This window comes from Semicossyphus pulcher, unplaced genomic scaffold, assembly GCF_022749685.1.
Source record: "Semicossyphus pulcher isolate SPU_LCO1_2020_fin unplaced genomic scaffold, fSemPul1.0.p SCAF_4, whole genome shotgun sequence".
NCBI classification, from domain to species: Eukaryota; Metazoa; Chordata; class Actinopteri; order Labriformes; family Labridae; genus Semicossyphus; species Semicossyphus pulcher.
This window is the reverse complement of record NW_027211715.1, coordinates 5,048,089-5,063,002: the sequence shown is the minus strand read 5'-3', so window position 1 is coordinate 5,063,002 and position 14,914 is coordinate 5,048,089. Positions and strand designations below refer to the sequence as shown.

The 14,914-nt window shown below is 41.9% G+C and overlaps 1 protein-coding gene across 1 annotated transcript; it reads left to right on the top strand.

Moving 5' to 3' along the window:
- Positions 1-1,245: 1,245 nt before the first annotated feature.
- Positions 1,246-13,615, top strand: sap130a (Sin3A-associated protein a). The gene is made up of 21 exons (XM_069679676.1): positions 1,246-1,317; positions 2,009-2,136; positions 2,221-2,486; positions 3,684-3,851; positions 3,942-4,065; positions 4,181-4,296; positions 4,390-4,514; positions 4,852-4,993; positions 5,099-5,189; positions 5,315-5,419; positions 5,549-5,690; positions 6,743-6,858; positions 7,006-7,305; positions 7,405-7,576; positions 8,272-8,370; positions 8,465-8,826; positions 9,015-9,260; positions 9,351-9,476; positions 10,845-10,948; positions 11,229-11,342; positions 12,113-13,615. Exons 2-21 carry the CDS (start codon positions 2,025-2,027, stop codon positions 12,269-12,271), a joined length of 3,189 nt encoding a protein of 1,062 aa, XP_069535777.1. The 5' UTR covers positions 1,246-1,317; positions 2,009-2,024; the 3' UTR covers positions 12,272-13,615.
- Positions 13,616-14,914: the final 1,299 nt, after the last annotated feature.

The window sequence follows — 14,914 nt, the reverse complement described above, 5'->3', positions numbered from 1 at the left end:
TTTAAACACTAACAACACGACTATTGACACTGTCTCACCATGTCATTTTTTTATATTACACAAATAACCTAATGTAAACCCACTGATACTGATTATGAAAATGCTGTACTCTGTGCAGTCTTGGTATGTGAACTCTAAGCAAATGTTGGAAATAATCAGATATTAAAATGAACATTATCAATAGCTCCGCTCTATTCTAGTGCAGTAACTCATGACATTGTGATAGTGATGCTAAATAGCAAGACATTGAAACTGAAGTAGCTAAATGTATCATGCATGTTATTAGTTACACCTGTGCTTTTCTTCTGCTAAAATCAAAATGTTTTCTTTGATAAAACAAGCCTCTTCTGTCCAGCAAAGTGTTTTTTCTCTGACCTCTAGGTCACAATCATAGAGCAATTCAGCGGTGGGCAAAGACATTTCTGTAGCCCAGGTGTCTACTGCTCTCTAGTGTTAGCACTGTGAGCCTACACTACGAGGGCTCAAAGTTTAGGTCACTCCCAGGAGCAAATCAGCCCGCTCCATTCAGTCTATTTAGCGGGAGACGCTGGAGGACGGCTGCCAACTGCAAGACTGTGGTCACGTGACTGACGGAGATAGCCGAAGCATTGAGCTACACTCTCATGACCATAAACCTTTTAATGTTAGGAACTTCAATACGAAGCACTGCCAGATATTCAGCCAACAGTAGTACGAAGAAGGCTACGAAAAACGCTTAAAAAGTACATATAGCCGAATTAAAAACTGTGAGGTACATTCACTTTTTCAGTCAGTGTTAATTATTTTAATGTCACTCCACATTTGTCTGACATATATCAGATATCTAAGATTTTAGATAGAAAAAAGTTGTCTTAGGTTTAAGGTTTTTACTAATAATCTTTTTCTAAAGTATGTATGTTTAGCCATTTGTCTGTATTATAGAATACTTTTTTTTCATCATATAACTTTTTCAACCACTCACCAATGTTAACCTAAGTAAAATAAGGTTGTATAATATTGTCTAACTTGAAATGATTGTCCTCACAGCAGTTAAGCTCCAGAGCTAGCTCGGCTGTCTCCGTTTACCATGTGACTCAGTCGTAGCGGGTCCTCTAGATTCCTCCCCCATTCCTGGTGCAGCTTTAGGTTGGTCAAAACATTTCCCTCGCTCTGGTTGGTCAACGATCTGTTCGTCTCACCTCTGATTGGCTGAACGAAACAGGGAGGTCCCGTTCTTGCTGAGTGTTCTTCCGGCTTACATGTTGGAAAAAAAAGAAAAGACGAATGGAAAAAATTGAAATCTACAAAGCGAGTATTGGCTTTTAACTCTGCAATACGGTAAAATCTGCACTCATATAGAAACGCGTTTGTTTATCTAGCCCTGTGAGGTTAACGCCGATTTACTCTTTAGAAAGTTCAGGATTTAGCAAGAAAAGCAGGCGGTACCAGGGTTAGCAATTCTAACGTTAGCATTCTGCTAGCTAAGGTAGCTTGCTAATATGATAGCATTTTCAGTTTTGAGTCCCCCAAACCAAAATGAGTGACGACAGTGGGGATTTTCTGACTTAGCGGTTGTCGCGTTTGGCTTTTTTAACGTAGGCAGTCGAAAAGACCTGTTTGTACCTGCAAGTGAAGTTGATATTTGATAAACACCGATGCAGTTGTTGTCGAGCAGTTTTGCCATATGTTATTGCCCATACATCGCTAAACAAATGTCCACAATCATGTTATCTTTTTGATTTTCATGGTAAAATGTTGCTACAACGTTATGTGCTGTTGTTAAACCATTATGTTAGCATTCTTGTTATCGACTAGCTCCCTTGCTAACAGGTAATCATAATGTTCCGCAGCGCTACATTAGCCTGTTTATGTCTCCGCGCCGACTGTTTAACTGGAATTGTATGATTGCTCAAGCCGTCGTAAATGTTCAGAAATGACAAATGCAGTCATTGACTGGCTTTAAAAACATAAAGATTTCTTCTGAGTGTCAGGTACTGGAATTAATTTACAAACCTTGACAATATTTCAGGTCATAAACGATTAAAATGAGCTCCCAGCAATTCCCCCGACACGGGCTGCCTGCCTCAAGCGGGGGAGCACCTCAGATCCCTGCTGCTGCAAACCTAGTGTCTGTCAATCAGCCGTCAAATCCACCAGGTAACTTTTTAACTTAAATTTACGAGCATACTTCATATATTGCAAGAAAGACCAATAAGTAATAAACAAACTATGTTCCCTTAGGTGGTGGAGATGCAGACAGCAACCGGGATGCTAACCATGGCCAGCAGGATCATCCACCTCCCGGGGGCGGGGGGACCATGGCGTTTAGAGATGACAAGCAGGAGACGATGGTGGTCCGACCTTACCCACAAGTACAGACCCATGGCCAACCACAAGCTGCTCCCCAGGCTGTGCCTATCCAGCCAGGCACACCTGTCACTGTACCTGCCCCCCCTGTCCACCTCACACAGGGTCAGCCTGCAGTCCTCACCGAGGGACAGATGAAGGTGAGGAAAACCTCTTTAACTGTTAGAATTTCCAGAAGTTTGTATAAATAATAGTGTTGTGTCTTTCTTAATATCAGTGTGAGGTGTACACAATGATTTTGGAAATATTCAGGGTGTAGCAACTGTCCCCTTCCTCCCACTATCTTAACAGAGCTTGACACCTCTTAAGGCTCAATCTGTTTGTTCTTGTTTAGTGTCAGCTGGTCTAACTTAAATCTGAGACCAAATTCTGCAGCCTTGGCAGAGTGGCTTAAGAGGAATAAGAATTGGAACAAACAGGAAACGTATTACTTTAACAAGTAAATCTACTGGTTTTGTTTTTAAGTTTGAACTGGTAGACATTTTCCAGTGTTCTGATGATGAATTAGTCAATTGATTTTTATTGCATTACCAAATCAGTCTAGTTATCTCATGACACTACATAAAGAGCATGTCTAGATTGTACTCCTGTATGCTGCCTTGTTGAAAATTCATTGTATAGCACAAACTGTCACAGTGGTAAGACATTTTAATTCATGTATTTTGATAATGAAGAGGTTTAAGCGTATTGCCTTGGGACTTGTTTTTGATACTCTATTACATGCATTATATCATCTTTAAGAATTAAGGGGTAGTGAATTTTTTTAGACTAATATTCCCGTCCAAATAATGCTCCCACTTTATGTGAATTCAACTGTTATGTAGTTTGTCCTGGTAGCATTTATTGATGAGAACACCAGCTTATTGGAGTACACAGAATTTAATTTCATTTGGAAGGATGATCCCTGTGACTGTGAAAAATATTTAATAATAATAAGTATCCTGATTTATTTGACCATGGTGGTTGAACATGCAGGTGCCTGAATTCCTCTGCCGCTGAGAGATTTGAGATACAATATTTTTTTGCAAAAAGTCTTAGTTTCTAATTTAATGCCTTGGGTAGGATTGTGTGTTTATTGTCTTATGTTGGATATGCCATTTACACAATTAGTAAATACTTTTTTTTTTTTTAAATAATTAGCTCACTAAAAATGTGCTGTTATAATATCTGCAACTGTGTAACCCAACTAGTACTTACAAAATTTCAAACACGTTGATTCATATTGCGCTTTGCTGTTTATTTTTCACTAAATCGTTTTCCTTTATCTAATATTTCTTTTAAAATCCTTCAGAGTTAAAAGCAGATTTAAAATTGTCTTTCTTTGGTTCTTTTTTTAGGCTGTCCTGAAGTCCCCTATGCCAAGTCGTCTTATTGCCCCTGCACCAGCCTCCAACCAGGCTCATATTCCCATACCCCCCAAGGTGCCTGGTCATATAACTGTCACCATTGAGAGCAGCATTGCTCCTACCCCATCTATTCCTGTGGCTACCATCAGTGGTCAGCAGGTGAGTGCACTGTAACATCTGCTATCAGTGTAAGTTATTGTTTCTCTCCTGCTGAATACTAAAGACCTGGGCTACTTTTTTGTGTTACAGGGTCACTCCAGTAACTTACACCACCTGATGCAGGCTAATATTCAGATCATTAGGGGCAGTGCCCCGCTGCAGATAGGTACCCCGGCAGTCCCTCCACAGACCTTCACATCCCATTTACCCAGAGGTATGCATGATGTAACAAGAACGGCATGCCAGGCTTGATGTTTGCTTGTCCTTGAAACAGAGAAAAACATTAGTATCAGTGCTTCTCTACACCAGTTTGTTTTATCTCCTTGTAGGGGCTGCTGCAGCTGCTGTCATGTCCAGCTCCAAAACTGTCCTGCGACCAGCCACCGGAGCAAGCGCAGGCCCCGGCCAGCCCACTGTGCAGCACATCATCCACCAAACTATTCAGGTGCACCGATGTTCTCCATTTAAAGATGTGTAGATGATATGTTGGACATTTAAAAACATGGTGTGTGAAAGTGTCGTACCCTTTTGTTCACAGTCCCGTCCTCCGGTAACAACGTCTACAGCTGTGCTTCCAACAGTAGTGGCCCCCATTTCAGCAACTAGAACTCAGTCCCCGGTTATCAGCCCTACAGTCACACACTCTGCAGAGGTGGCACATGGGTAGGTAACAGTTTAACAACTCGACCAAGCAGATATGCTGCATTTATAAGTACTTAGAGTTTTAAAACAAAGCCCTTTGGGATGATTGTGGTTCAGACAGGGTACCACTCCTGGTGTGTCTAAATGGAGCATTACGTTTAGTATTAACCTTTTAATTAATTAGACGCTGTCCTTTTTTTCTTCTGTGTACTGCGATTTTGGATATATGTGTGCATCATAAGTAATGAAAGAATTGTTAAGTTTTAAAAATAACTTTTTGTAATATGGAGATTACTTTTATCAAACCTTGACTGTACTTTATTCGATGCACTAAAGTGGTAATAATATTTCCTCGCAGGCGACCAGGGCTGACCATTCACACCCCTCCAGCCGCCGTCAGTATTCAGAGGTCTCAGACGTCCCGTGACACCGCCACACGGATCACGCTACCGTCACATTCTGGGCCTCAGAAGCCTCAGCCTCCGCACACCATGACACAGGTTAGTGCTCCATGATGGCTGCCTACAACAATAGTGGACTGTCTTTTTTTCTTTTTTTTTTTTACAACAGCTGATATTACTGATCTAACTTTTTGTTCTCCACAGAAGCCCATCTTCAGTCCCGTGACACCTGTAGCTGCAGCAACTGTGGCACCAATTGTTGCCACTAACACTGTTCCATCAACTACCACAATAGGTATTTACTTTGTATTTATCAGTGTCTACAAACTAAACATAAATCTTTGTAGTCCTTGAATTAAATAACAAAAAATTGACTGCTTCTTACTAAAATATTGATATACCTTTCTTCTTCCTGTTTAGGCACAGTGCCACACACCCAAATGACCAACAGCACTATTGTCACCATGACAATGGCCTCACACTCCTCTCACGCTACAGCAGTGACCACCTCTGCCATCCCTGTTGGTAAGTTAGCCATGTACAGTATCTCTTTGTTTTGTGCTTCAAAAGCTTGCGGGGTTATCTTAATTAAAATACGTTCATAGTGAGATTTGGTTGATTTTTCATGTAAACATTCCCTGATATTGTTCACAGCTAAAGTGGTCCCTCAGCCCATCGCGCACTCTTCATCCCGGGTGCAGCCGGACTACCCCGGAGAGAGAGCGAACCTCATCCCCATCCCAGGCCATCGGTCATCTCCGAACCCCGTCACCATGGAAGCAAGGAGTGACAACAGGTGAGCACACAAATTGAGCCTAACTGTCGCCACATTTATGCAAAAACTGCATCACTTTTTTCACTCAGCTGTCCTGATTTTATAAGTCAGTGCATGTAAACAAGCAAGTAGCTATGGTGCAGCTAGCTTATGTTTACACTGTTTACCATCAAATTAAGCATGTTATGACAATTAGAATATTGAAGTGATGCTTGTTGACGTCAGGGAGTCACCTCAATTATACTAATTTATCACAAGGAGAGACAATACACCATAACAATTCATCCAGCTCTTGTTGAGTTATTTCAGTATAAACAAATGCAGTCGACGAGCCGACCATTGTCCAAGGGAAGCCATCCATGCATAGCTTGGCTAAAAAGAAATGTAATAACTGATGATAACAGCATAAAGTTATTTCAACACTATTTCAATTTATTTTAATTTAAATCATATTCAAAACACACAAATTACAGCCTGCCATCTGTTTTCGCCATGTCGAGTTCGCAATCCTGCTAGTAGTAGCTACCAGTGCTGTAGCTAGCGGTAGCTGGCAGCCTATGGTAACGCTGATTGTTGTGAGGGTTGCGGCTGCAATGGCGATAATGATGGTGCATGTCCGTGACAAAGTGGTAGCAACAAACAAGTTGGCACAAAACAGCACTGCGGCATATTGTAAATAGGAGACATTGTAGCGGCTTGGACCCAGAAACAGTTTAATGCAGAGATGTGGAGTCATCACATAACAACCGGATAGGGCCATCATCTGAAAATACCGTACCACAATAACATACCTCACTGCATTTTATACTGTTATGTTGGTCGCACTGGTGTATAGGACGCAGCCCACTTTTTAGATGAAATAAAAAATTATTCAAAGTGCACACCGAATTTTACGGTAGTTATTAAGGCTTTGAAGATTAAAAATATGAGATCCATATGTTGTGATTATCAGGAAACGATCTAGTATGTACGTCCGTTGATAAGAATAAAATGTAATCATGTATTAAGTCATGGAGATACTTTCTTCAGAAGATGATAATTGTTGGAATGATCTTGTTTGTCTTCTTTTGAAGGCCACCTGTGCCGGTGCAGTTCCAGTATTTCCTGCCGGCTTACTCCTCGTCATACCCTCTGACACACACCTACACCCCCATCAGCAGCTCTGTGTCTACCATCCGCCAGTATCCTGGTAAGCACCGCTAACCATTTGACTTACCAACATCCTAGGACTGTGTAAAACTTGTACAAAATGTGTTGCACTTTAGCACTAGGGGGTTTAACACGTAACATAATATCACAAAGATCCCATTTTAATTCAAATTTTCCCCTCTTTAAGTTACTCCTCAAGCTCCAAGCTCAGCACTGCCCACCCAAGCCGGAGTCGGCGTGGCAACCACCGTCCATCTAAACCACATGCAGCTGATGGCAGTGGATCGGATTGGTCTCCCGTCTGCACAAATCAGCACCCAAGGGATCCAGCCGGCCCCAATCGCAGCGCAGGGCATCCAGCCTGCACCGATAGGAGTGCAGGGCCTGCACACGTCTGCTCCAATCACCACACAGGGAATACAGCAGACGCCAATAGTCACTCAGCAGCAGCAACAGCAACAACAGTCGCAGTCTGAAGCAAAACCTGGTAATTTACTGAATCGACACTGCCTCAGTTAAATTACATGATGCTGGTGAGTGCTTCAGAGTTGTGGGCTCTTTGTAATTCCTGTTTTCTTTTATTCAGGGGTTGTTTTGGCCGATGGCTTTGTAGCCAGCCCCATCAGCACCACATTCAGCACCACCCAGCCAGTGGCCAACATGGTGCAGGCACACACCCAGGGAGGAGTAGGAGGAGCTCCCACCCTCGTCTCATCACCGAGACCCAGCATCCTCCGCAAGAAGCCAGCTAATGAGAGGTGAGCATAGACCAGCACGTGAGGCAGTTGGACTTGTGCGAGACTGTTTTCGTATTCATTTCCCTAATTCTGTTTTCTGTTTCTGTTAGGTTTGCATGTTTCAACCTGATACCTACCACCTGTTAGAGAGAAATAATAATAGAAATACTTATAGTAGTAATTGTAGTAATCATAGTGATATTATTAATAGTACATTTATTTAAATAGCACATTTCAAAATTACCATTACTATATTAAAGTGCTTCACAAAGAAAAAGCGGACAATCAAATGCAATATCAAAGTAAACAAATAAAATAAATATGTTAACAGTTAAAATTGAAGAAATAGGTTTGTGCTTCAAATATTTCAGACAAAGCCATAGAATTAAAATAAGTCTTGAGAGATGATTGAAAAGATTTTTATGAATTTTCTGGTCTGGGTTCCTCTTGTTAACTTTTTAACAGTTAAAGCCCCGTCACTGTTGCTGTTCAGCCTTGCACGGCACATAGCTGACAGGGCCTTAATAGAGTTTAGAATGCTCTGTGCAATCATGCATCACTAGCATTTTTTAACTAGGCTTTTTAGTTGCACAATGATTTTACAGCAGGTTGTCAGCAGTAGATCCAAATAAAGTTTAACATAAACTTTTTATGTTCAAACAGGATCATAAATGTTTCATTTCACTAAACCAGTGCTGTCTGTTTTTGTGTTCCAGTTGTGTTCGTAAGAATCTGATCCCCGCCCAGCCCAGTGAACCAGGTGGAGGCAGAATTGAGAGTGGCGTGAGAGGAGCAGGATCTCCCCGACCTGCGGGGTGAGAAGCTGTTACGTTTATCACTTCACATTCACATCCTGTCATCATAAGTTATGATACGAGTCTGTGACCTGACACTTGTGTTTCCTCTCAGTGTGAAACCCAAAGCTGAGTTGCACATGGCGGTGGCCCCCCCTGTCATGGCTGCAGTAGAAGCGCTGCCGTCTCAGGGAGGAGAGCAGCAGTCGATGTCCTCAAACGCTCAGCACCTCACTCAAGCCATCCCCACCATGCTCGCCACGCCAGGACCTGTGCCCCCCTCCCAGCCCTCCACTGTCCTCTCAGCCCTGCCCGCAGCCATGGCTGTGACTCCCCCGGTTCCCGCCTCGATGGCCAACACTGTGGCCTCTCCGACTCAGCCCGCAGCCACCAGCACTGCAGCCTGTGCTGCCAGCTCTGTGTGCCAGGATATGAAAATTAAGCAGGAGGTCGAGTCCATGGACACCTCCCAGCCAGGTGAGGAGCACGTTAGTCTTCGGTGAAACCGATCAGTGAATGTACAGAAAGTGTAATCAGAAGAATAGATAAGAATAAGAACATAAGAATAGAAAATATAAAAAGCCACACATATATAACAGGTGTAATTAAAGGATATTGGTCAGTGCATTTATCCGAGTTAACAATGTGTTTATCTTTTCCATCAGATCCGAGTGCAAACTTGTCATCAGGCCCCGTCCTCAACGCGCAGGGCTCCACCCTGAACACACCTGCCCCAGGAGAGCTGATCCCCGGGGCATCCCCGAGGAAGAAGCCCCGAAAGCAGCAGCATGTTATTTCTACAGAGGAGAGCGAGATGGTCGAGACCAACAGCACAGATGACGAGAAGGCCCTAGGAAGGCCCATCACCGGCAGGGCTGAGAGGCGTGAATCTCCTCCGAGGGAATATGTTGGTGTGTAATGTGGAGCCATCATTGTCACACTGATGATTATACTGTGTGTAACCTGCACAATCACTTATTCAACACGTTTTTGTCCTACAGATGAGGAAGGAGTGCGTTATGTACCAGTCAGGCCCCGTCCTCCTGTCACTCTCTTGCGGCACTACCGGAACCCCTGGAAAGCCGCCTACCACCACTTCCAGAGGTACAGCGACATCCGGGTCAAAGGTCAGTATCCTCCTGCTCACAGACAAAAAATTCTCACACTTCATACCAAGAACCAGAACCAGAACCAAGAGTAGAGAGCACAACAGTCAAGTTTTAGCTGCTCTCCACTGACTTCTTCATTTATTATAGATTTTCAGGTCCTCCTCCTTATTTCTATAAAAGCCCTAAATGTGCTAGGACCAAGCTACATTGCTAACTTGCTTGTTGACTATCTGCCTTCAGGGACACACTGATCATCTGCTGCTGGTTTTGGAGGTTCCCACTAACAGCTGAAAGAAAATTTTACATTTCACCTTTGTTAATTACACCCAAATCCCATGAAACACACTACATGTAGATATCAGGGAAGCCAGCTCACTAAATACTTTAAGTTAAAAATGTATATCTTCACGTAAGCGTCTAACCACTCTCTCTATAGTCTGACAACGATATAGCCTCTGGGGACAACGGTGAACATGCCGGGCGTGTAGCCAGCGGTTAGCGATAAACGGCTTCCAGTCAAGACTTCCTTTCCACGTGCTGCATTGTTTACAGAAAAAGAAAACATTTTTGTTCCGATTTACTTTAATTAATTAAGCTTAATGAAGCTTTGTCAGGTCAAGAGGAGAAGAAAACTACTTTTAAAATGCTCGTTTGTTGAACGGAGGTCGGCTCGATCATTTCTGATGCATTCGAGGAAGTCTGGGAAATCTGAACGCCGAAAAGCTTTCGTGACACAGCGTCAAGGGAATTTATCTCAAGCTGAATTTTAGATCTAGAACAGATTGTTAGCTGTTAGCATGCAGATGTTTATAGAGATTAATAAGAAGCTAAATCGTTGTCAGATAGCTGCTGATGGGCATCTTGATGTCATTACAGTGGATTACGTTCCACTTGCTTCTGCTCTCCATACAGACTGTTTTTCCTGCATACGCCGCAGCCTGCTGCTACATGATTGGTCAATATTGCTCAGACTCTAAGCGTAGTACAAACGGAAACCAGAACACTTGCCATCCCTAAAATCGACATCCCTGACTACAGATTCTACTTTTCTATGTAGATATAGAAGTAATAATAGATCATAATAGAATAATAATAATAGAGGTTAGTGTCCAACTAGCCGAAACGTGTGAGACAAAGTGAGTTTTAGGTTTTCTTCTTAATATTATTGCCCTCTATCCTAATTTTATGTGTATTCTTTGTATTTTCATGTGACGCACTTGATGCATGAAATGTTCTTCAATATAAATCCATTTGTGCAGCATTTCTTGTCTGAAATGTGCTTTTCATATAAAGTTTAAAATAATAACTATAATAATTATGCAGCTGGTAAGAATGGATGATTGTGGCTTTTTATTTCTAACATGAATGTTTTTCTTTTCTCTGCAGAGGAGAAGAAGGGCAGCTTGCAGGACATGGCCAATCAGAGAGGAGTAGCATGCAGAGCACAAGGCTGGAAAATTCACCTGTGTGCTGCACAGCTCAGGCAGTTGGTGAGTGCTGGTGGTTACAGACATGCGAACATATACTACTACTACTACTACACGCATATTGGTTAAAATAAAAATATAACAAGAACATGACCCAATTTACAGACTGAAACAAGATGACAGGTAACTACCTTTGTCACTGAATGAACACCATACACCAGCTGTTAATATTCACCGCTGTCTTTCAGTGGCTTGTAGTTGGACGTCATTATTTTGATGCACTATTTTGTGTCTTTTTGGACTCTTCATCTGTAAACACAATGTGTCTGTATCTGACCTGTAGTCGAGTTTGGAGCATGATGTGTACAGCCGCCTCTCCACCCTTCAAGAAGGCCTGATTCCCAAGAAGAGAGCAGGAGCCGACGATGACCTACACCGAATCAACGAGCTTATACAGGTGAGCTTGTTACTGCAGGAAAAGACCTTTTAAAATATGAATCCCTGCTCAGTTATTTGTATTCATTGCTTATCAAAGTTTTCTGTATACATCCAATGCATGTTTAGTTAACTAATATAATTAGAGCTACATGGGGTGCTGGTTTGGCTCAGCAGTTGAATCGCACGTCTCATGGGTTGCTGTGGTTCTCGAGGCCCTGGGTTCCACTCCCACCCACAGCCCTTTGTTGCGTGTCGTCCCACTCTCTCTTCCCCTGTTTCAGATATTATCACTTTCTCTAATAAAGGCCGAAAAAAGCCCAAAAATATTTATATTATTAAAGCTTCAATTTATTTTGTTGTAGTGAGTCACCAACTATTTTGATAATTGATCAATTAGTGAATATTTTTGTGTTTAACTTCTCCTTAATGAGAGTTAAGTGAAGATCTTTCACCTGAAGATTGAAACATGTCACTTAAGGGTCATAAACCGAAAAATGAACCATAAAAAAATTGGGACTTTTCTTAGGATTGTCGGAAGGGGGGAATCGTCCCCAAAATCTGCCCGATTATCTTACAGTGTGTACCCTGCTTTTGTAAGAAAAAGTTAGATGTACACAGACAGGTGAAAACAAGCCACACAGAACACCCATGCCTGCAGATTCTTGCAGATTATGGATGCGTCTAGCTTAAATCACTATTAAGAAGGCCTGCTGTTACTTTGCGAAACATGCTCGCCCTTCTGAAATCATTGTTTTTACCAGCAGTTTTCTAACTTGTGTTTGTCCTCAGGGTAACATGCAGCGCTGTAAGCTGGTGATGGACCAGGTGACTGAGGCCAGAGACACCATGATGAAGGTGCTCGACCACAAAGAGAAAGTGCTGAAGCTGCTCAACAAGAACGGTTCTGTCAAGAAGTCCTCCAAACTGAAGCGTAAAGAACGGGCATAATTAAATCTCCTCTGTGGACAAGTATCACCACCATCCCCTCTCTGAAGGGGTGAAGGAGCTGCTCAGAATTTGGTGCTATGATTTGCTGCATACAATCGCTCGCACCCTCCCTCTCTGCTTGAGAGCGGACAGAGGGAATCGACAGGGAGGGCCTCGAGGAGCAGACAAGCCCATCAGGAATAGGTTCTCATTCAGCCTAAGAACATATTGAGCGTGGAGCAAAATAGGCTGCTTTAGAGTGGCTAACTGGACAGCCCTGTAGCTGTGTCCCCCCCTTTTTTGTTAATTTTGAAGAGACCATTTTTACTAACTTAATTTCTGCCTCTTTTAAGAAAATGTTTGAACCGGGCCCATTTTGTATTTTTGGCACTAAATGCAGGTGCAGTAAATCCCTGTAAGTGATGAAAGTATTCAGTAAAGATTTGAGCAGAGAGTTAATGAATGAGGCTAAATCATTTAGAAGGAGTCCTTTAGTAAGCTGTGTGTATACAGACTAATCTCAATCGTGCTCTTTTCATTAACCTGTGCCTTCATTTTGTCGGTGTACATGAAACGGACGAGGACCTGCTGTGGAAATATTCTTAAAATATCATTCAAAAGAAGTGTCAGTTTCACTGCTTCCCCTTTTTCTCTGAACATCCTGCACCTGGATTTTTTTTTTAGTTCACATTTGTTTAACTAGTAAGGGTTAACAATGACTGATTATCAGCCACATGTTAAAGTGTAAAGTAAAAGATAATGGAAGATTAGGCTTTCAGATAACAATAAAGACTAGGAGAGAACCTTATATGTGGCAAATTGATTAATTTAATATGCAAAAAATGCTCTTAAAGGATAAATGTCCTTAGATCTGAAAGTGAGAACATCCAGCATATGCATAACGCCAAGTTATTGTTACATTAAAACTGCTGTGAACCTACTTATTCCAAAGTAAATGGATGCCATGGTGATGAAAATGTTTTCATTTGGTTTCAGGAAGTCGAGTGCTTGAAAGCGAGGGAGCGATGCGCTTCGTGTGATTATACCGATGGACTGAATTCATGTAAATCACTGTAAATGTGCTTTTTGGTTTTTCCATTGACCTGGTTTCTTTTCAAGTTTTGTACTCAATGAAACATTTCTGTGCAGTGTGATGTGAGCCGCTTCATTTTGCAGAGTGTAACGATAATTACTTTATGAGATGAAGTGAGCCTGAAAACATCCAGCTATTGTACATTGTTTTTGTCTGTGTAATTATAGTAAAGATACTTAAACAATACCAGATACGCTGTTCAGTTTGAATGTGATGTTTATTAGTGTTTATTTTAAGGGTTGATTTTTCACTTCTTTTTTATTCTAAGTGATAATCTCGAAGATGTTCATTTAAATAAATGTCTGTTAAGTCACTATCTATCGCCGAATGAGGTGACACAATGGTGATTGAGCCTATGGTCCACTGATGAAAGCCTTTGCATTTGCAGTATATATTATTATTATGGACTGGGTGTTTGTGTGACTTTCGCAGAAAAAATCCCAAGCGTGGTTCAGCCAGCAGTGGTTGGTCTGTCAGAGAGGGTAGGCGGAGCTAAGCGGCTGCTTTTCCGCTCTCTGCAAGTGTTGCGAGTAAACAGTAATCTACTATGGCTGAACAAACAAAGAAAAGATGGATGACTACAGATACAACTTCAAAAATAAGTGAAAATCCAAAGAAAAAGAAACAAATTCGATGGCAGAGATCATAGCACCACAAGACTCTGCTGAAGCAGTCCATGTCTGCCAGAAATGTGGCCAGGGCAGTGAAATACAAAAGTGCTCACATTTGGAGTTCTCCAGAAATGTTTAACATTAGAGCAAATGGGGGAGTTGGTCATTTTTCTGTGACAGTTGGGCTTCTCTTGGCGCGTGTACTTTTTTTTTAGTTTAGATAACCCATCTTACAGAAGCAGCACAAGATTACCTACGATGTGATGCCAACATGATGTATGTGGAGTGAAAATTGTGGGCTCGGTTGCAATTTGTTTAGAAGGTATCCAAGTTATTTTTCAGCAGCCTCTCCCCTCTGAATTTGGCTTCCTTCACTCTGATTTTGAACATTTCACTGACACTTTATGAACTTTGAAAGGTGACTGTGAAAAACTATGAATTATGTGAAAAAGTTGTGATAATGATGACATCAATCATGACAAAGTGACAATGTGTTAGTGATCTGGTTTGTCCTTACTATTTCTTGCCCTTTATTAAGATGGTCAGAGAAAATGAGCAGGAAGGGAAAGAGTGAAGGAAAGAGAGAGAGGGGAGGAGAGACGGCAACTGAAGGCGGGATATATATATATATATATATCTATATCACGGCAATGAGACCAAGAAAGAAACAGAGGGTGAGAGAGAGAGGTGGGAAGATGAGAGGGAGGGATGGGGAGATTTCAGCTGAAAACCTCTGTCATTGTGCCAAGCTCAGTAATTGACATGTTTAACGTCTGAAGGAGTTGAAGGAATAAACCATAAAGATGACTGAGACAGTGGCAAGGATAATGGAGGAGTTGACAATGGAAGACCAGCCTTGAAAAGTGCTTGAGAAAGTGTTCAAATGTCTTTCCTGTGTGTGCGCATGTGTCAACTGACCTTCAACTTAAGTCAACTGTTGCCCCGGTGATGGTAACTAGT